Here is a 21,020-nt window from a genome sequence, read left to right on the forward strand (position 1 = left end):
TTCAGAGTGAAAAATCTCATTTCCAGTGTCTTTTCCTTGTTCCCAGCCTGGCTCAGTGTCCTGCCCTGCTCCTGGAGTTGTGCTGGTGCCACCACAGCCACAATCCTGCCTTGCTCCTTCCCAGCAGTGCTGCAACACGCTCCAGTGAGTCAGGGGCTGATTTCCAGCAGAGTCAGTGGAAAAAGCCCCTGAAACAGCTGCAGATCCCAAATTTTCTCCTGCAGGCTGCAAGGGTGACTGGAGCTGAGCCTTGTCCCAGCATTTCCTGGGAATGGTGCTCATGGTGGGTACATCCCAATGTCCACAGACTTCCTGAGTGGGAAGAAGCTGAATTCAGGCTGCTGTACTTGATTTATTGATTGTTTTTACAGAAAAAGTGGAAAACACCACAAGGAAGAGAAGGTCAGAGCCAGGGCTGTCCTGAAGCCATTACAATGTGATCCCAGCAGGCATTTTTCCCTAGATTTGCTGACAATTTCCTTAGTAATTAACATTTCCAAACATCCCAGTCCTGTATTGTGGGGGTTTTATCAGCAAAGAGGCACCAACAGCCAGAGCTGTGCATGGACTGGGGCTGGATTTTACTCCTGGAGTTCCCAGCAACGCAGAGCAGAGGTGGGACAGAGGAGAAGGAAAGAATTCCATGGCACAAGAGAGTGGAACAGGTGAATTTCCTGGAGGACAATGCCTGTGCTCTGCTCAGGAATGCTCAAGAACCAGGGGATCCAGGACAAAGGGATCCAGAACCAGCCCAGAACTCACTTAAATTAAGTCTTGCTAAAATCTGGATCCTGCTGGAGCAGCTGCCCCCCAGGACCCACTTCACACCAGCTTTTCCCAACACCCATTCCCAGGAGCACAGCCTCAATCCCCATCCACCTTCCAGCCAAATGAGCCCCTTGGCATCTCCCCACGTGGGAAAGAGCTGATCCTGTGCAGGCCAGTGGTGCCTCCAGGGAAAGCTGAAACGTGAGGAGTCATCTCAGACGTCGGGAAGAAGGAGTGGAGAGGTTTTGGCAGGATGAAGCTCCCCGTTAGTGAACTGTCCGTTCCTTCTGCCGCTGGTAATCTGGGAGGGAGGGACAAGGAGAGGATGGCTGGGGGAATCACCCAAAATGTTCAGGAAAACACACATTCCCTAGTGGAGGCAGTGTTTGAGACCCTCTGGCTTTAAAAGTGCACCCCCACCAGTCACTTCAAGTGATTTCAGGGCATTTAGAACAACATGTTTGTTTGAAATTATTGGTTCAAAACCCCCTCTGCTCTTACTCCTTTTCTTTTCTTCTTAATGGCCACTTTCCATTCTATGAAGAATCCTTGTTTGGCTTGACTTCTCCCTTTTTTTTATCCCTTAAATCTTGGAAATTTATGGGTGCAGAAGCAGAAACTGGGAGTTTACCCAGTCCTTCACTCACAACTCAAACATCCTTAGGGAGGGATATCCACCATTTGCACTTGTGCCAGACCTCGTTCCTAAGTTATTCAAGGATAATTAGCTGAAAGTCATGAGCTTTACATTAACTTTTCCATTCCTAACCATCCCACCTTCCTGCTCTCCGAGTTTTCCTACATGGGCTGACGAAGCCGGGCCTCATTATCCTGACGTGGTGTCTGATCCCAAATCAACAGTCAGTGACCTTGGGCTGCTAAAGTGGGATGGAATGGACAGGGATTTATGGCAGGATTTATGCTTCCAAAGGAGCATCCCAGCACTGGGCACTCACTGTAAGGGAAGTACCGGACGCGCATCGTGATCTCCCGCGCCGTCTTCAGGATCTCCACGGCCTGGAAAATGAGGAAAGGGCGTTCCATGGGTTCTGTGCTGGGCTGAGAGGCTGCAAGGATGTGGATTCCCCATCCCAGCGCTCACCTTGCTGTGCTCAATGTCCTGGAAATCCACGTCGTTCACTGAGAGCACCTGGTCCCCCTCCTGCAGCCCGGCCCTGTGAGCATCCGAGTCGGGAATCACCTGGGAAGGGAGAGCAGGGATGGCAGCAGGGGATCTCCCACAGCTCCCCTCCCACACTGCCCCGGGGAGCAATTCCAGGGGCTGGGAAGGACCAGGGAGTGTGCAGGATGTTCTGAGGCAGCCAGAGCCTGCCTGGGGCTCAGCTGCTCCGGGCGGGAACGGCGCAAGGACGGACACACCTTGGAGATGAAGATTCCCAACTGCGAGGCTTTTCCTCCCCGGATGTTGAAGCCCAGCTGTGGGAAAAGCCAGCAGGGAAATGCAGTCACCAGAACCCTTCCCTTGGCCCAGTTCTCCTTCCATTCCTTCCATTCCTTCCATTCCTTCCATTCCCCAGGACTCTTCTCCCTGTCCAGGGCTCTTCCAGTTCCCCAGGGCCCTCCTCCCTGCTCTGCCTCCCGGAGGGATCCAAGGCCCGGCTGCTGCGGTGCTCAGCCAGGCAGCAGCGCCAGATCCTCTCTCCCAATTCCTGCTCCCGGGAACATCTGAGGGGACCCGCTCCATCCTCCAGCAGCTCCACATCCCAAGACACCACATCAGGAACAACCCCTCCCCTTGCCCACCGCCCTGGCATCTGCCACCCTGCCCGCCCCACTCCTGTCACGGCAGTTCCCTGTGCCAGGACGCTGCCAGTGGGGAATATCGCGATCCCAGCGCCTTTTTTTTGTCAGGAAACGCTCCGGGGACGCGACACCGCGCCCAGGAGCGCCGGGCCGGCGCCGCCCGCCTCACCTGCGCTCCGGGCGGCTTCTTGAGGACGATGGTGCGGGGCAGGAACTGCGTGAGCTCGTTGTTGTAGTCGGGGTGGTACACGCGCTGCGGGGGACGCGCGGCGGCTCAGCCGGGGCCGGGCCGGGCTCCCCCGCCCGGCGGGGCCCCACGGCCGCCGCCGCCGTCCCCGGGCCGTGCCCTCGCTCCCCCCGTCCCGGGCTGACCTCGTGCGGCGGCACCCAGGCGGGCGGGCTCTCGTAGGGCGGCAGGAAAACCACCGGGAAGTCGTCGTAGGGCACCCGGCCCTCCATGCTGCCGCTCCGCCGCGCCCGGGACGCGCCCCGAGCGCGACGCACGGCGCTGCGATTGGCCGAGATCTGCCCTGAGATCCGCCCCCTGCCTGACGCACCCGCACGCGGTTGGTCCCGCTCCGCCCCTCGCGCGGTCCCGTCCCCACCCTCGGTTGACCCCACCCCTGTTTGACGCACCAGGCTGCGATTGGCTGTCGCCCCGCCTCTCGGCGACGCACGGTCCCGCGATTGGCTGCGGCGTGGCCCCGCCGGACGTCCCTGCCGGTGATTGGCCGTGGCTGCGCGCGGCCCGGTTTGAACGGTGGCCGTTGGGGCGCCGCCATTGGAACGGGCAGCGGCGGTTCCAGGTCAGTCCCGCGGCCGCCCCGCGACACCGGGCAGGGCCAGGCCGGGCCCGCTCCGCCCCCGGGCTTCTGCTCCATCCCCGAGCCCCGGCAGGGCCGCCGCACCCCCCCCTTCCATCCCAGAGCTCCGCTGAGGCCGCTCCCCGCCCCCAGCCCGGGCAGGCCCGAGGGGAGCCCCGCTCCGTGTCCCGTCCCACCTCACGGCGCTCGCGTCCCGCAGGCTGGCGATGGTGCGGGAGGACGAGAAGGGCATCCCGGTGCGCGTGGCGCTGCGCTGCCGGCCGCTGGTGCCCAAGGAGAGCAGCGAGGGCTGCCGGACGTGCCTGTCCTTCGTGCCCGGCGAGCCGCAGGTGAGCCTCGGGGGGTGCCGGGGATCCCGGGGGTCCCGCAGCCCGGGCGCCGCTCCCAGCGCTGCCCCGCGCCTCTCGCCCGCAGGTCGTGGTGGGCAACGACAAAGCCTTCACCTACGACTACGTGTTCGACCCGTCCGCGGAGCAGGAGGAGGTTTTCAACACGGCGGTGTCGCCTCTGGTCCGAGGCATCTTCAAAGGTTTGTCCCGGATTTTGGAGCCCGGTCCTCCCCGCAGAACGGGGCGGGTGTGCCCTCTGAGGCAGTTTTTGTGGAATGCCGGAGGAGTTTGGGTTAAAAGGGACCTTAAAGCCCATCCAGTGCCACCCCTGCCATGGCAGGGACACCTTCCACTGTGCCAGGCTGCTCCAAACCCTGTCCAACCTGGCCTTGGGCACTTCCAGGGATCCAGGGCAGCCACAGCTTCTCTGGGCCCCCCCGCCCTCACAGGGATCAATTCCTTCCCAATATTCCTCTGGCAGTGGGAAGCCATTCCCCCTTGTCCTGACAGCCATTATAAAATGTCCCTCTCCCTGCTTAGGAATGACACAGTGAATTGATAAACATCCTGTTCCAGGATGCTGCAGTGTTGCTGGGATGGCAGAGATTTTGTGCTGTGCTTCTGTTTAGCTCTAATAAAACATCCAGTCTTCACAAAGAGCTGAAATAACCATATTACCTGTGCTTTAGGAAGTTTTCATTGCCTTTTTTTCCCACCCTCAGTGTTCCTGACTGTGATCTATGCTTAAAGCTGGTGTAAACTGGTGATTTTCTGCAAGGGTGGTTTTCAGAAATGCAGCTTTCAGTCTCCATGTGACTCACCCCGGTGTCCTTTGTTCCCTCAGGATACAATGCCACTGTCTTGGCCTACGGACAGACGGGATCAGGGAAAACCTATTCCATGGGAGGCACCTACACTGCCAACCAGGAGCATGAGCCCAGCGTGGGGGTCATCCCCAGGGTCATCAAGCTGCTCTTTGAGGAGCAGCAGCAAAGGCAGGATTGGGACTTCGTCCTCAAAGTTTCTTATTTGGAGGTAAAAGTTTGGTTTTTATCAAGTTAGGAATAAAGGGAGCTTTGAGGTCACCTCCTTCAGGTAACAGATGTTGGTTAAATCAACCCCTAAGACCCCAGGAGGTTTTGTTAGTCCTTTCTGGTCCAAGGTGCCTTTCCCTGAAGGTGAGATGAGTAAAATGTGATGCGAGTTAGCCCCTGATTTGGCTGGTAACTCTGAGTTGCTCCTCTGGTTTCTCCAGATTTACAACGAGGACATCCTGGACCTGCTGTGCCCCTCCCGAGAGCGCTCCCCCATCAGCATCCGGGAGGACCCCAAGGAAGGCATCAAGGTCTGCCCTGCTGGGGACTGAAAAAGGGATTTGTGTGGGAGTTTCTGTCACCCCTGAAGCAGTGGGATGGGGTTTATCTATGCCTTAGGAGCAGCACAGAGAGATCCAGGGTGCGGGATGCTCAGGGAAAGCACAGCTTGCCAAGGAGCACACCCAGTGCCTCCTGCTCATCCCCTCTCTGGTGTGTGTCCCTGGGAGCTGCCTCTGCAGTACTTTATTCACACAAATCCCCTTCCTGTGACTGGCACAGCTCCCAGCTTGGCCCAGGATATCCATGGATTTGTCCCTGGAGCCCTGAGGAGCTCAGGCTCCATCCCAGAGCCCAGCTGGCTCTGGAGCAGGCAGAGGAGCCTGGGGGGTGTTTAGGAACAGCATTATGATGGGATTCCATGTTCCTGAAGTGAAATTCAGAACCAGTTTTTCCTGGGAGTTTCCATACCAGCCCCCTGGCTGGAGTGATTCTTGGGAATGGGCTGGCACAGCCTGAGGTGGAGGGAGATTTTTCTGATCCCAGGTGGGACAAAGAGGAAGCAGAGGATAAACAGTGTTTCCTTCCTGGCTACAGATTGTGGGGTTGACAGAAAGAAATGTCACCTGTGCCCAAGAGACTGTGTCCTGCCTGGAGCAGGGGAACAACTCCAGAACTGTGGGATCCACGGCCATGAATTCCCAGTCCTCCAGATCCCACGCCATCTTCACCATCTGCATCGACCAGAAGAAGAAAAATGACAAGTGAGTGTCAATTGTGCAGCTGATGAGAGCTGCTTTGCCAAAATTTCCTCATCCTGGCCCTGAGCTGTGCTTCTCAAGGCAGTTCAGGTTTTGGCTCTCTGAATTTTCAGCTCCTGGGCTGCTCCTTTTCTTCCTGGCAGAGTAAAACAGTTTCTTTCTGCCCTAGGAACTGCAGTTTTCACTGCAAGCTGCACCTGGTGGATCTTGCTGGCTCTGAGAGACAAAAGAAGACCAAGGCTGAGGGAGACAGACTCAAAGAAGGTCTCTGGGCTGGGACTGGTGGAGTTTGGGTTTCTTCTCACTTGGGACTTAATAAAAGAGCAAAACTTCTTTAACCCTTTAATTTTCTTTTTTTTAAAGCTTGTTAAAGTTTTAATAAGGGCAGGAAATGAGGAGTTTGGAGCTGTTGAGGTGGCTGTGCTCACTGTGAGCTTTGTCTGCAGGAATCAACATCAACAGAGGCCTCCTGTGCCTGGGGAATGTCATCAGTGCTCTGGGAGATGAGAATAAAAAGGGAGGGTTTGTCCCCTACAGAGACTCCAAGCTGACCAGGCTGCTGCAAGGTGAGAGAAGATGATGACAAAGCCTAAACTTGAAGGTGTTTTTTAAATAACAAAGCAGGAGAAAACCCCCCAGCTCAGAGCTGCTGCTGCAAAGGGATTTGTTTGTTTAATTCCTCACTGAAGCCAGGCCTTTCCTGGACTCTTATTTTAGGTTGCAATGCAGTGAGATGAGCTCAAAACAAGTCCTGCTCTCCTGCACTTTGTGTGGCAGGAGGAAACAAGACAAATTCAGGGGCTATTTTTGGTGGGGAGAAGGAAGAGGAGAAGTCTGGGAGCAGAGATCTATTATTGTACCTTAATTATAGCAACTCCCTGGGTGATGTCGCAGCCAGAATGAAGCTCCAGCTCTCTGTGCTTTCTCTGGGATTTGTTTTCTTAGTCTGAATATCTGGTCTTTATTTTTCAATAGCTGGGATTTGTCTTTCAATGTGTTTTATTTAAGTTACCCTTTAATTTGGGTACAGCTTTAGTAATTAAATTACTGGGTTTTTTATGGTAATTACATAATTTGGTACAAATGCTCTTCAGTGTTTTCCATGTCTGAAAGTACCTCATTAAAACCTGGATTGGGCTGGATTTTTTGGGCTGGGGCCCCTGGGTTTTTTTCTGATCAGTAGCTTTAAGAGCCAATTTGTACAAAACCAGAGGGTTTTATACAAACCATGCAGCTTTGTGATCTGTTCTTAGCCAAAAATTCCTTAAATAGGATAAAGTTCTGGATATTCATGGAGATCTTGTTGGGAGGGGAAAACCTGAAAGAACCAGGCAAGAAATGGCATAAAGAAATTATTTATTAGGGCAAACAACTGAGGCTTCTGGAGTGAATCCTTTGGTTTCTAAACCCTGACTTTGGTTTTCAAAAACCCACTTTAAACCAGAACTGAGTATGCAGATCAGAAAATAGTGAGTGGCACCAAAATCCAGCTGTTTAATCTGCATTTTGGGGATGCACTGGTGGCATTTCCCTGCCACTGTTGCTCTGACAGCTTTGACATTGTTTCTTTTCCTTCCCAGACTCCCTGGGTGGGAACAGCCACACGCTGATGATTGCCTGCGTGAGCCCAGCAGATTCCAACCTGGAGGAGACCCTGAACACTCTGCGTTATGCTGACAGGGCCAGGAAGATCAAAAACAAACCCATTGTCAACGTGGACCCCCAGGCAGCTGAGCTGCACCAGCTGAAGCAGCAGGTAGTGGGGGAACCCCTCAGCAAACCCCAAAGGAAGGCAGAGCCTCACAAAAAATGCAAAACGTCCCTAACGTGCATTGCTGCATTGCTCTGTCTCTGGAGGTGGCTGGGAAGGGGATGTGTGGATATTTCTTGTTTTGCTGTAGCCAGAGAAAAGTGGTGGTGCTGGTGTAATTTAAATTTCCCTTCCACCCAACAAATCATTGCCTGGTGAGCTACAGGCACAATTAAAAACACAGAGATGGTTTGGTGCCTTCCTGACATCTCCTGCCTGTGCCCAGCATGGCAGAAGGGAAGGGTTTTCCCTGGGGTGACCCCAGAGGGTAGTGAAGAACCTTTTATTTGAGGAATAAATAACTTGAAGTATTGTAACAACACCACTCATTTCCCCAGGCAGTGATAAAAGGGGAATTTTGGAGCAGAGGAGTCAGCAAGACCAAGGATCCATGGAGCTGTTACATTTACAAACAATAATTATTTGTCTTTGCAGGTCCAGCAGCTCCAGGTGTTGCTGCTCCAGGCCCATGGAGGGACCCTGCCTGTGGCTCTCAAGTAAGATTTGTTATTTAATGTCCTCTGGATGTGTATTTATCACACTCCAGAGAAGTTCCTGATCTCTTAGCTCTGGGCAGTGCTGTGGAGTGAGAGGAGAACAAATTGGTTGCTTTTTTTGCCCCTCTTTTTGTCATCCTTGCTGGAATTCCCTGGGATATTTGGTTTTGTAGCAAACACCTCATAAATGAAAAAATCTGTTGCATGAAGTAGAAGAGGAAGCAGGAAACACCTCAGGACAAATTCCTGTCTCTGAGACCCATCCATCCCTGTTCTCCTCACCCCTCTACCCCTAAATGTGGGGCAGTTCCACCCACATTATCCTTAAAAGCACAAAATCTGGGACAGAGTTGGACTGTGTTGTGTTCTGGGGATGTTCCAAAAGCAAGAACATGGAGTTCACAACCTCTGTTTGGAGGTTTTTCCTGCATTCTGGAAGTGTCCAGGGCTTGGACAGACCCTGGAGCAGCCTGGTCTGTGGAAGCTGTTCCTGCCCATGGTGGGGTGGGGCTGAAGGAGCTTTAAGATCCTTCCCTCCCAAGCCATTCTGGACTATTTATTTTAAATGATTTAGGGAATAATAATAATTTTGGAGGTAACTTCAGTGCTGTCCCAAAGCCCAAACTCACACCCAGCTGCTCCTTGCTCTTGCAGTGGTTTGGCCCCCTCAGAGAGCCTCCAATCCCTGATGGAGAAGAACCAATCCCTGCAGGAGGAGAACCAGAAGCTGAGCCAGGGCCTGAGTGAGGCTGCTGGGCAAACAGCACAGATGCTGGAGAGGATCATCCTGGTAAGTTCAGTTATCCCAGGAGAGCTCTAAATTGCTGGGAGTGAATCGACAGCAGCTCCTGTATTTATGACAAATTGAGAATCTCTCTTAAATGTTCCTTTCACGTTGATTCCAAATCAGCCAGAACAAAAAACCTGCCTGAATCTGTTGGTCTTTAGTTTCCTTTTGGAAAAAGGAGACCTGAATCTTTCAGCTTTTTTGATACTTTAAATATTTTGGTTTAATATTTTAAATAGCACTTGTGCTCTCCCTTACTCATCCGGCTTTTTGCATATTGCCTGCAGTGTCTATCCCAGAAAAAATGCTGTGAAATCCAGGCTGGTGGCCCTGACCATGAAAGATCTTTCAGTGCATTGATTTTCACACTGCCAATCTTTTACTGCAAATTATCAGCTGATTTCTGGCTTCTTATCTTCTACAATTCAATATCATTCTGATTTCTCTAGACAGAGCAAGAAAATGAGAAGATGAATGCAAAACTAGAGCAGCTCCAGCACCATGCTGTGTAAGTGTCCCCACATCCTTCTCCTGGGATAATGTCCTTGGGAATTCAGTGTTTTCAGTGGCATAAACTGGATCAAAGCAGCTGGGGTTTGTTCATCCAGAATTAATTCAGAGGCTGAGTGGGGAAAGTTGTTCTTCCCTGGCACAAACTCCCCATGGACTTGTTCCCATGTTTGCAGGTGCAAGTTGGATCTGCAGAAGCTGGTGGAGACTGTGGAAGATGAGGAGTTAAAGGAAAATGTGGAGGTGATCCGGAACCTGCAGCAGGTGCTGGCTGAGCTGCAGGTAAGGCTGAGCCCAGGGAGGGGAGGGTTGTGACAACAATCCCAGGAAATCTGGGATTCCACTCCAACAGCTTCCCTCAAGGAGTCCAGCAGTTAAAAGTGTGAAATGACTCTTGAGATCCACTTCAAAACTGTCCTGCTGCGCTGTAATGCTGCAGAAAGGCCACTTGTGCTGCTCCTGGGGGGAAGGGAAGGAGGAGTCTACGTGGGAAAACCTGATGCTGGAGCTTGGCATGGATTTACAGTCCCTAAAATGGATGGAGTGCTCCAAACTTGGTGATTTTTATGGACAATGTAAATTGCAGGGGTCTGAAATTGTTAAGTAGAAACTTCCAGGCTTTTGTCTAATGGAGGAATATCAGTTCTGCCTCACTGGACATTCCTCTGTTCTCCTCCTCTTCCTGTTCTCTCCAGTGCTGGAGTTCAGGGAAGATTTCAAGGAATGGCTTTTCCACCTAGAAAAGGAGGAGTTTCCTCCCACTCCTTGAGGAGGAGGATGATGGTCTCTTTCCAGAGAGGCCCTGGCCAGAGGAGAATCACGTTGTGCTTTGCCATAATGTGCCAACAGACTGTTATTTCCTTCATTTTATTTCATATTTCCCTTTTCACCAAAATTTTCTTTCTCTGTCCACCAGAGTGAAAACGCTGCCATCACAGAAGATGCTGCAGAGCTGCCAAACTCTGAACAGCATTCTCCAAGTGTAAGTGAGGGGCTCAGCAGTGCACACCTCACTGGGGCATGGTTTTATCTCCTCATCACTTTTATCTGCTCCCTCCTGCTCATTTTCTAACCCAAATGCTTGATAAATCATCACCCTTGTCTGTGCTGTTTCAAACTCAGTGTGTTCACAGTCAAGAACCTATTCTCATTTCTGAATATCTGATTTTTTTTTACATAAAAATGAATCTGAAGTGCTCTGTAGAAACAGAGATAATGTAATTCAGGAGCTCTGGATTGGCCTCTCCTCATGGCTGTGTCTCCTGCAGGGAGCAGAAGTGGGCCAGGAATCCAAGAGAGCCTCTGACTTCAGCACCCAACACGCCCTGCGCCAGGCACAGCTCTCCAGGGAGCTGCTGGAGCTCAACAAAGCCCTGACTCTGAAAGAGGCCCTGGCCAAAAAAATGTCTCAAAATGATACTCAGCTTGGACCCATTCAGTCCCAGTACCAGGTAAAGCTGAAATCCTCCTTGGTCAGTTTGTTTTCCCCAATTCCTGCTGGGGAGGGAAGGGAGGAGAATTTTATTGAAAAGAATTTTATTTGGAGATTTCTTCTTCTTGTTCTTTCTAGACCAACATCAGGGATCTGGAATTGGAGGTCAACAACTTGCAGAAGGAAAAGGAGGAGTTGGTCCTTGCTCTGCAAATGGCAAAGAAGGACATCAACCAGGCCAAGTAAGAGGGCTCTGCCTGCAGCTCTGGGGGCTGTAGTGTGTCTGAAAACCCAATGTCTTGCACTTCCATCATCTGTAAAAGCTCTTTTTTGGTGTAAAAGTATCCCTTTAATGTGCCAGGAGCTGGAAAGAAGCTTTCAGCAGCAGCAGAGGTGACAGAGGTGACATTTGGATTTGCTGTTGTTTCTCTCCAGGCTGAGCGAGCGGCGCCGGAAAAGGCTCCAGGAGCTGGAAGCACAAATCAGTGAGCTCAAGAGAAAGCTGAATGAGCAATCCAAGCTCTTGAAGCTGAAGGAATCCACAGAGCACACGGTGTCCAAACTGAACCAGGAGATCAGGGTAACCAACAAGCACCTCTGACTTGAGCCAGTGTGGGCAAAGCAGCTCCCTGACAGGAACCCCAGAAATCCCTGACAGGAATCCCAAACAGGAATCCACTTTTAGTGGATTAGTGTTTAGTCAGACTGAAAATAGCAGTTTTTGGCAAGATTCCTGTGGCTACTTGGCCACAATAGGCAGGTAACTAGTGAGATCTGGGAGGAAAATAAGTCTAAAGTATCTTCTGGCATTTCTAATTTATTGCCTCAGTCAAATAATTTATTTTCTCTTTGATTTCCCTAAATTGTGCGTGCATTTGTCTTCCTTTTATGCCTAAAAATCTCCTGTATTTTAGCACTTTGAAAGTGTCCTGAGTGGGAGCACAGCAAGATTTCCCACCTGCCACTCCCCACACGTGGCAGGCACAGGGGGGAATGGAAGTTGAAGCTCTTTGGGATGTAAATCCTGGGTAATTCTTCCAGCCACTGGTGTTTTTCAGGAAATGAAGCAGCAAAGGGTGCAGCTGATGCGTCAGATGAAAGAAGACACCGAGAAGTTCAGGCAGTGGAAGCAGCAGAAGGACAAGGAGGTGATCCAGCTGAAAGAAAAGGTGAGCAAACGTGCCCTTCACACTATTCCTCCCCCCAAAGGGCTGCCTGAAGGTTTCTTTAACTGGGAAGTATCTTAGAAGAGCTGGGAATGCTTTGAAGAGAAGCTTGGCTCATGTGGCTGCCACTTCTCACCACTTGGACTTGTTTGTGGCTGGAGATCCTCAAGCTCTTGCCACAGCTGTGACTCTGCTTTAAAGCAGAAAGCAAAAATAGTCAATATTTGAAGGATTTACAGTTGTAGGATTTGGCCTCAGCATGGGAGTTTTTTAAACTTCCAAAGAAATGTTGGTTCTACAGAATCCAGCTGCTTGTGGTGGCTGAGTGCAATGGCCAGCAAACATCTGGAGTTTGGTGTCACAGCAATTCCTGCCCCTCAATGCCTTGGGGTGCTCAAGCTGGAATTTTGGGGGTGCAACCTTTCCTTTGTAATGAAAAATGTGACTTTTCCAGCTGTTTCTCCTTGCAGGACCGTAAGAGACAGTATGAGCTCCTCAAGCTGGAGAGGGATTTCCAGAAACAGGCCAACGTCCTGCGGCGCAAAACAGAGGAGGTGAGGAGCCAACACCTCCTGGAAATCCCAACCAACCCCCAAGGTCTGCCAAGTGGGGCTGGAGGAAGGAACAGATACACAGAAACCTCTGGAAGGATGTTTAGAGGCTGGAAAAAAATATTTCTGTAGATAAATCCCCATTTCTGCTTTTGAGGGATCCCAGTTCAATTTGCTCCTTAAAGGCCAGGTGGCTCTGGGTGCCAGTGACTCTGGGTCCCAAGCTCCTGTGGCAAATCCATGCAGATGCCCAAGGTAGGAAGTGGGAAATGAGTTTGGGTGGTGGATCTACAAGGTTGCAGTTCAAAATCCTTTCAGGATGGCTTTGTAAAAGAAATTAATCTTTAACTCCTCGTTTTGGGTGTTTTCTTCTCCCTTTAGGCCTAGAAGGAGTTTTTCTTTAAAGGAGGAATGGCAGCAAAGGAAATAAATCCAGGGCAGGACTCCTTGAGTTAAACCAGAATAATCTGAGATTTATTGACCTTGTGCTGTCACTGTCCCAGTGTTTGCCCTGGACTGGGAATCTCTGGTGTTTCCAGCTGTAGCAGGTGATTTGCAGTCCCTGCTCAGCTCCTTGTGGAATCTTTTCCAGGCAGCAGCTGCCAACAAACGCCTCAAGGATGCCCTGCAGAGGCAGAAGGAGGTGGCAGAGAAACGGAAGGAGACCCAAAATCGGGGCATGGAAGGAATTGCTGCACGAGTCAAAGTGGGTAACAGCATTTTGCATCCCTGCAGTGGGCAAACTGGGATTTGGGGTGGGTGCTGCTGGTCTTGGTGGCTGGAGCACAGCAGCAAGACCAGGGAATTGCAATGGGATCATTCAGAAGGATTCAGTCCTGCAGTTGAGCTCAACCACTGGGTTTTGGGGGTTATTTTTCCAGAGCTGGCTTGCAAATGAAGTTGAGGTTCTTGTCAGCACTGAGGAGGCTCGAAGACACCTGGCAGACCTGCTGGAGGACAGGAAAATCCTTGCAAAAGAGCTCCTTCAGCTGCAAGAGAAGAAAGATGCTGGAGAAAACCCCCCTCCAAAGCTCCGGGTAAGAAGAAATTCCTCTTTTCCCACCCCACTCCTCTGGCTGTTCAGCAATACTGGATTCATTCTTCTCTCTCCTACTTGACCTGTTCCTTCAGGCATGGATCCCACCTTTTCTGAGAGAAAGGGTTAATATTTGTATCCTCTGACCTGTCAGGGGCAAGAGGTGCTGAAGGACCTTGTTACTTAATGGAATTTGGGGAATTTTTTTCCCTGAAAGGGCAGTCAGGCTTTGGAACGGGCTGCCCAGGGAAGTGGTGGAATCACCATCCCTGGAAGTGTCCAAAAACCATCTGGGTGTGGCACTTGGGGACATGGGTGACCCATCAGTGTTGAACTCAAGCTCTGGGAGAGCTTTTCCATCCTCAAGGATTCAGAGGGATGTGAGTGGCTCACTCCCCTTTGCACAGACTTTTGGGGAGGAGCAATGGAACTGAAGCTGTGGGGAGATGCCTGGAGGCTTTCCTAGCTGGAATATCTGTAGATGTGTGATTTCCTCCCCTGTCCCTGCCCTGCATCCCTGTGTGCTGTGCTTCCAGAGGCGCACCTACTGCCTGGCTGACCTGCAGGCCCTGGACACGGATCTCTCTGTCTCCAAGCAGATTGAGAGCCTGCAAACAGAGATGGAGCTCAGGTGAGGCACTGCCACAAGGCTCACCCACACAGCCTTGCCTCTGCCTTTTCCCTCATTTCCATCCCAGCTCTCTGGGAGGTGGAGGAGGATGTAAAACACACAGAGTGACACTGGAGTGATGAGGGAAAGCTTTTTCACTCAGTGAAAGAGAAGTTGCTTTGGTCTGCTTCCTTAAGCAGCCCCCTAACCCATCTAATTGCTTTAGAGCCACTGCTAAAGCAAATTGGGGTAAAAATACAGATGCTGAAAATCTTTTCTAAAGCTCCCAAGTTCAAAATCATCTTTACAGTCTGATTCATGCTGATGGACAAACATTTTTCCTCTGCATCTATGGTCTATAATCATATTTACACTGGGTGTCAGCAAAGAAAGCCTTCCAATGCTCCACGGACAACCTTTGGTGTTTGATGGAATGGTTGGCCAAGCTCTGCCTCCACAGATGAAAAACATCCCCCATGGTAAATTGTAACTGAAAACAGAACTGAGATGTCATTACATCAAGAATCTGCATCTTTATACACAGGGTGATAGGGAGTGGCATCTGAAGTTTTGTCTTTGTTTCGTTCAAAGCCAAAAAAGCCAAATTTGATGCAAAAATCCATTTTTACGGAACCAAGAACTTCCAATTCTTGGGGCCCAAAGGACACTTCAGGAAGGAATTTGGTCCCAACACCCCATCCATCAGAGGGATTTATAACAAATGGTGGAAGATGTGGAGGAGTGGTTTTTGGTATTGGCCAAGCCACAAGCAAGTTGGAAATGGCTTTTCAGGGGGTGAAACCCCCAAACCCCTTTCAGTGGGTTTAGCTGGCTGGTATATTTCCAAAATGTAGCGAAAATACTCAGGAACTTAGACTGGGTGTTTTGGGCTGTCAGTGAGCACCTCTGGGGGGGAAAAACCTCCACTTTTATTTGGGAATGTGGAGTGGAGGCAAAACTCCCAGGGAAGCACTGCAGGCTCCAGGTGCTCTACTGAGCAGCAAAATTCCCAGTTTATACCATTTTACTTAATATTCTGGGAACAGTCACACTAGCCCAGAAACCAGCCCTGGTTTTCTCCTGTGTTGTAACCCCAAATCCATGGATTTTCCATGATTCCAATCCCAGGAGTGCCCAGATAGCAGATCTGCAGCAGAAACTCCTGGATGCAGACAATGGAGATCGGGCCAAGCAGCGCTGGGACAGCATTGCCACCATCCTGGAGGCCAAATGTGCTCTGAAGTATCTCCTGGGAGAGGTAAACCCTGGATTTTCCTCTTTTAGCCCTGCAAACAAAGGCTGTAAGTCTGCTTAGGCACAAATAACAGGAAGTGACCAAAGGAATTTGAATGGAGCCCTCTTGTAGTGGATGAGGTTTATTCCCCTCTCAAGTTTGGATTAGAGTAATCTGTATGGGGCAGTGAAATCTGAAAAGCAGGGAAGAGGAGAGTGGAATAGATGAGGGTCTGGAGCTAAATGCTTGCATGGGAAAGGGAGAAAGCAAATTTCAGAAGTGGAAGAGAAGAAAAAGTAACTAAAGTACTTCCTGAACAAGCAGGGAAACAAGGGCAGTGCTGGCTGAGGTCAGGGGAAGCAGTGGAATTGGTGTTGAGATGGGAAAAAGAGAAATTGGGGAATTATGGGATCAGGGAAAGAGCAACTGAAGGACAAAATTACCTGTTGCTCCCTGGTGCTTGGAAATCAAAGGAGAAAGGTGAAAAGGAAAACACTCCAAGTGCTGCAGGAAGGGAGGTGAATTCAGAGCTGTGAACAAGACCCTCAGCTCCCTGGTTTGCACCTCCACAGTGCCTGCCTCTGAATCTCTCTGGTTTCCTTGGTGCTGAGGGCTGGTCCAGTTCCTGGGGGGGCTGGAAGTTACAGGGATGCTTCTCCTCTCCACTGCAGCACCTGTCCCAGCAGGGAATCCCTGTCCCAAGCCATGCCTTGCTCTTGTTTTCCAGCTGGTCTCCTCCAAAGTGCAGGAGAGCAAACTGCAGAGCGGCCTGCAGCAGAGCCAGGCCAGCTGCTCTGATGTGCAGAAGATGCTGATGGAAGAGAGAAACCACATGGCAGAGATGGAGGCAGAGTTCCAAAATCAGATTTTGGTGCAGGAACAGCAACACCAGGAAAAGGTGAATCACAGCTCATGGAAATCTTGCAGTCTGACCTCCAGGTCTGCTCAGAAAGAAAGGCAAAGGGGGATGTGCTGAAATGAAGCTGGTGCTGAATATCAGCTCAAATTTTGTTGGATTTTTGCAGATGGCTCATTCAAAGCCAAAGAAATCTCTGTATTTATCCTGTGTAAATTGGTTTATTCAGTAACTTTCCTCCTGCTTTAAATGAGGAGGTTACACCTGAGCACAGGATCACTTTTCAGATGGATCAGGGTAGAATTGTGCTGGAAGTGACAGGAAATTTCCCTGAACCTGGACTTTGCAAGTGCTCCTTTCAGGAATTCACTCCTGTTTATTCCAACTTGCTTTTAGGTTCTGTACCTGCTCAGCCAATTCCAGCAGAAAGAAGCAGCAGAGAAGAGATTGGAAGATTCCCTGAACGAGCAGGAGAAACAACTGCAGGAGCGCCTGCGGTTCCAGGTGCAGAGGCTGGATGTGCTGGGGGAGGCTGGGATCCTTTGGGATACCTGGAATTAGAAGGATTGTCTTTTCCCTGTGCAGAAGCTTGCATGGGGTGGTTGCTGTGCAGGCTGGAATAACCCTGGGGCATTTTCTCTTATTTATCTCCAATGAAACAAATTTCCTCTTGTCCTGCAAACAGGAGGAAGAGCTGGAAAAAATGAGGGAGATCTGTGAAAAGAACCAGGAACTCCTCCGGGAAAATGACACTCTGAAACAGGTAGAGCCTTGCACAGACACCAGAGCCCCGTGGCAGTTGGGTTTGAGGGATTTTGCAGAGCTAATTCTTGTCCCTTTTGGCAGAAACTGCTGCTCCTCCAAGTTGCCAGTGGCCAGAAGATCCGGCACATCCAGCAAAGGCTACCTGAGTCTCCAGACTCTTCTTTTGATTATGTTCCACCCAAAGTAAGAAGGAGGCTGCTCAGTTTGTGTTGCACCTGAATTCTTTGCCAGAGTTAATCTTAGCTATTGATAATGTGGTTTTCTTTCTCCTAAGCTGCTTTTGCCAGGCACTTGTTCTGCTCATTGAAGTGGTCCCTTCAGTCCTTTCCAGAAGACTCAAATACTTTGTTAGTTTTTTTGGTTAAAAAAGAAAAAGCAAATCCCCAAACCTGTTTCCTCATTGTAGTTCTGACTCTGTATCCTCCTTCACAATCCAGATTGTTTTTCTGTAGCATTCCCAGTCTTTAAATTATGGAGCAAGGCACATGTTTCACAGCAAACTTTGCTGCTTTGCATAGAGCCAAATCTTAGTGCTGGGAGGAAGAAATGATTTAAAATTCTTTGGACAGGAGTGTGTGACACTTGTTTTTTGTCATGTGATGTGTCAACAACTCAGCCTTCAGAGGATTTGTCATCAATAGTTTAAATTGTTTGAATTTTCAGTCCTGATAATTGGATCTTTTTTTCCTTCCCTCACTCCACAACTTTCTTGGCTGTGAAGGACTCTGAAAACCCTAATAAAACCTTCCTAAAATGTAATCATTATTAATATTATGAATGAAATACAGCTGATTTTTGGTGGCCTGACCCCTCGTGCTCCTGTGTTGCAGCCCAAGTGCCGCCGGCAGACGACGGCCAAGCCCCGAGCACCCAGCCCCGAGGTGGATGTGGAGGAGCTGCTCTCTGACCCTGGGGAGCTGGAGGATTCTGACTGGCTTCCTGGGAAAGCAGGCAGAGGAACCAAGAAAAACCTCATGGGGGTAAGATCCAGCTGCCCTTGGTCCTGTGTCTGTTAGGGAATCACTTGCTGTGTGCAGGGGTTGGGTATGGAGTTGGGAGGTGTGGTGTCTCCACTGCTCTCAAAGTGGCAGCAATGGATTATTTGGGTGCTTGGGGATATTTGGGGCATTCCCAGACACACAGCAAAGGTTGTCTGCAGTCAGCAAGACCTTCCTGGATGGGTTTTCCCTGTCCAAGTCACCTTCTCCCATGTTCTGTCCTGCTGCCTGTGTCTGAGCTGGCCTCTGCTTTAGGAACAGCCCCAACAGCAGCCACATTCATCCAGAGAGCCAACTTTAGGGGGAAAATAAACAAATAAAAAAAAGATGGCCTGTTGTGGATCCCCGTTTCCTTTGGGAACCTGCAGCTTCCAGTCCTGACAGAGCCTCAGCTTCCATCTCTCTGTGTCAGTCTGGAGCTTCAGCCTCTGGCTCAGAAAATTCCTGAGGCTTTTGGGCTGGGACTCCCTCTTTTTGTGGAAGTGTGGCACAGAAACTGGGATCCTTTGGCATAACCTCAAGTCAGGCACTGAGTAACTGAAGGTACTTCTGTAGATCCTGAAGATGAATGTGTAGGTGGAAGGATTTAATTCTGGATATTAGGAAGAAAATTATTCTGGGATGTAGCAAAATGCGAAATGGCAGCGAAATGCGACAAGGGGCAGCTTGGGGGTGTCCCTGTCCTTGAGATGTCACTGCTGGCAGGACCTGGAGCATTCCAGGAGCATCCTGGCCATTGTTCCCCCTTGCCAAACTTCCCCCTTGCCTCCTCCACAGTGCTCGTGCAAGGGCCACTGTGGGAACAGGCAGTGTGGCTGCAGGAAGCAGAAGTTGGGATGCACCGACGGCTGCAGCTGCACCGCAGCCAAGTGCAGGAACAGGGAGCGGGGCCTGGTGAGTGCTGCTGGCTCTGGGGGGCACAGGGGCTGCATTTGGGCAGGAGCAAAGCTGGATGAAGGGATAATTCCCACATGAGCATAGTTTGTCCAGGCAGAGCACGTGCACTTTGCTGAAACTCTGTGAATGTCACTAATTAGTGCCTCTCTGGTAACTGAGGAAAATTTTCCACTGCAGGACCAGACTCTGCCTTTCAGGACAGAATTTTGGAGATTCACAGCAAAGATTTTCATGTTCCCACTTCTCATCCACAAATCTGAGGATAAACAGTTTCAATTTTCCTTTTGGACTCAGTAAATTAAAGTTTTGTCTTTGGCTTCAGACAACACAAAATCCTGACTCATTCCCAGATTTCTTTTTAAGAACGGAAGGGATGGTTTGGGGGAGGGGCTTCTAGCAGCAGGAAGGTCCATGAGAAACTGGTGTTCCTAGTGGGAATTTTGCTCTTGGATCTCAGAGATGTGGAGCAGGGACATCCCATAGTGCTCTAATTATTGCCTATTTTATGGAGGCCTAGTCTGAGCTGCAGCATCCTGTACTGAGGAAAACTTCCCAGCTGGAGAGCAGGGGGCTGTGGTGGGAAGGGCAGGGATGGATGTTCTGCAGGAGCTTCACCCTCTGCTGCCCCTCAGGAAACCACAACATACGAGGAGAACAAAAGGGACTCAGAGGGGTCCTTGAAGCTGGAAGACCCCACGGAGGTGAAAGCAGAAGACAGCTTCTTCCAGCCCGTGTGTGCCATTCCAACCACCAAGGTATTCCCAGGGGACAGCAGAGCTGCTGAATGAGGGGTCTTGGGGGGAAATCACCCCAGAGGAGAAGCTGCTGCTGGAAAACTCTGCACAGCTCCAGGCAGCTCGTGTGGTAGTCAAGAGGGTGCAGAATTCTTAAGTTCCCACACTGAAATGATGCCATGAGCTTGTCACGTTTTCCTGCAGCACCTTCAGCAAGGAGAGGGGGGAAGTGAGGAGTTTGCAGGATAAAATCCTGTCTGTCCATGTTCAGAGTGACCTCTCTGACCTGCCACATCTCATTTCATCTCAGCTAAACAAATTCCCTTATCCCTTGGGAACCCACCTATTCCAACTGCTGTCTCTCCCTGCTGGATTCTTGATATTTTGTCAAAAAATTTGTGTTTTTCCTGACTTGAGTAAAAAAAGCCACTCTTGAGGCTGGCCTGGCGCTTGGTGTCCTGCTGCCTCTGCTGGGTCACCTCAGCTGTGACTAACTCCAAAGATTGTCCCTTGCTTTCCCACAGATCCTGCACGACATGACAGAGCAGGAGGTGCTCCTGAAGATTCCCAGCACTGCTGCCTCCCTGTTCGGGAGGGATGAGGAGTCCCAGGAGAACCAGAACCCCTTTGGGAAGAGGAAGAAGAGGATGCTGAGCAGCAACATCAGCTTCTTCTCAGGCTGCACCCCCATCAAGGAGTAGTTTACCTGACCCGGAGCTTTCCCATCCCTTTAGGCCACATTCCTGGTGATTTTTGAGGGAGTTAGATTCTCCTGCTGGAGCAGCAGCTCCTGCCCTCAGCAAGGGAGTCAAGCTGCTCCTTTCTTTGTTATGTCTCTGTAAATATTTGTGTGTTGGGGCCAGGTGGGGGGTAGGAATCTTTCCTCTGGAATTCCTGGAGTGAATGGAGGTGGTTTTCCAGGTGGGTGTTCCCAGCTCCCTCCCTCCTGCTGAGCTGTGAACGCTGGGTACGGTTTCACCTGAAATCTTGAGAGAGCTTTGCCTCTGCACTGGAGTTCTGCTCCTGCCTCTTCCCATGGAGCCTGAAGGAACTTTTCCAGCTGCCCTGGGAGAGCCATGGAGTGAGAAGGCCCCGGCTGAAGTCTTAAAGCAGCAGCTCTGAACTGCTCAGGCTTTCTGGCCCCTTTGGCCGCTGGACTGTCTTTATTCAATGAACTTAGAAACTTGACTTATGTGAATAATGTAGGAATTTTAACTCTGGTTTGTGATTTTAATAAAGGAGTTACTAAAGAAACATGGCTTGGAGTTGGAATTATTGTGTACAACCCCCCCTCAGCCTCCCCTGGGCTCTCTGCACTTAAATTTGGTCTTAAAACCAGGCCAGGAGTTGCTGTCACTGAGACCTGTTCAGGTCTTTC

General features: G+C 50.6%; 2 protein-coding genes across 2 annotated transcripts; one reads left to right on the forward strand and one right to left on the reverse strand.

Annotated features, from left to right (window-relative positions):
- Positions 1-336: 336 nt before the first annotated feature.
- On the reverse strand, positions 337-3,056 carry PDZD11 (PDZ domain containing 11). Its single transcript, XM_041396488.1, has 6 exons — positions 2,905-3,056; positions 2,702-2,785; positions 2,149-2,205; positions 1,871-1,969; positions 1,725-1,785; positions 337-1,069 (listed from the first exon to the last, which is right to left on the reverse strand). The coding sequence occupies exons 1-6, from the start codon at positions 2,989-2,991 to the stop codon at positions 1,035-1,037; spliced, it is 423 nt and encodes a 140-aa protein (XP_041252422.1). The 5' UTR covers positions 2,992-3,056; the 3' UTR covers positions 337-1,034.
- A 506-nt stretch (positions 3,057-3,562) lies between these two features.
- On the forward strand, positions 3,563-20,344 carry KIF4A (kinesin family member 4A). Its single transcript, XM_041396586.1, has 30 exons — positions 3,563-3,685; positions 3,771-3,885; positions 4,530-4,720; positions 4,941-5,030; positions 5,596-5,762; positions 5,929-6,023; positions 6,206-6,325; positions 7,340-7,515; positions 8,005-8,066; positions 8,721-8,856; positions 9,303-9,361; positions 9,540-9,645; positions 10,280-10,345; positions 10,632-10,814; positions 10,934-11,037; positions 11,231-11,375; positions 11,854-11,964; positions 12,432-12,515; positions 13,105-13,218; positions 13,394-13,549; positions 14,085-14,179; positions 15,287-15,416; positions 16,120-16,290; positions 16,645-16,752; positions 16,934-17,011; positions 17,095-17,196; positions 17,844-17,993; positions 18,789-18,905; positions 19,541-19,663; positions 20,167-20,344. The coding sequence occupies exons 1-30, from the start codon at positions 3,563-3,565 to the stop codon at positions 20,341-20,343; spliced, it is 3,654 nt and encodes a 1,217-aa protein (XP_041252520.1). The 3' UTR covers position 20,344.
- The last annotated feature ends 676 nt before the right edge of the window (positions 20,345-21,020 follow it).

Source organism: Onychostruthus taczanowskii, unplaced genomic scaffold (assembly GCF_017590055.1).
Source record: "Onychostruthus taczanowskii isolate IOZ18803 unplaced genomic scaffold, ASM1759005v1 scaffold13, whole genome shotgun sequence".
Classification (NCBI taxonomy): domain Eukaryota; kingdom Metazoa; phylum Chordata; class Aves; order Passeriformes; family Passeridae; genus Onychostruthus; species Onychostruthus taczanowskii.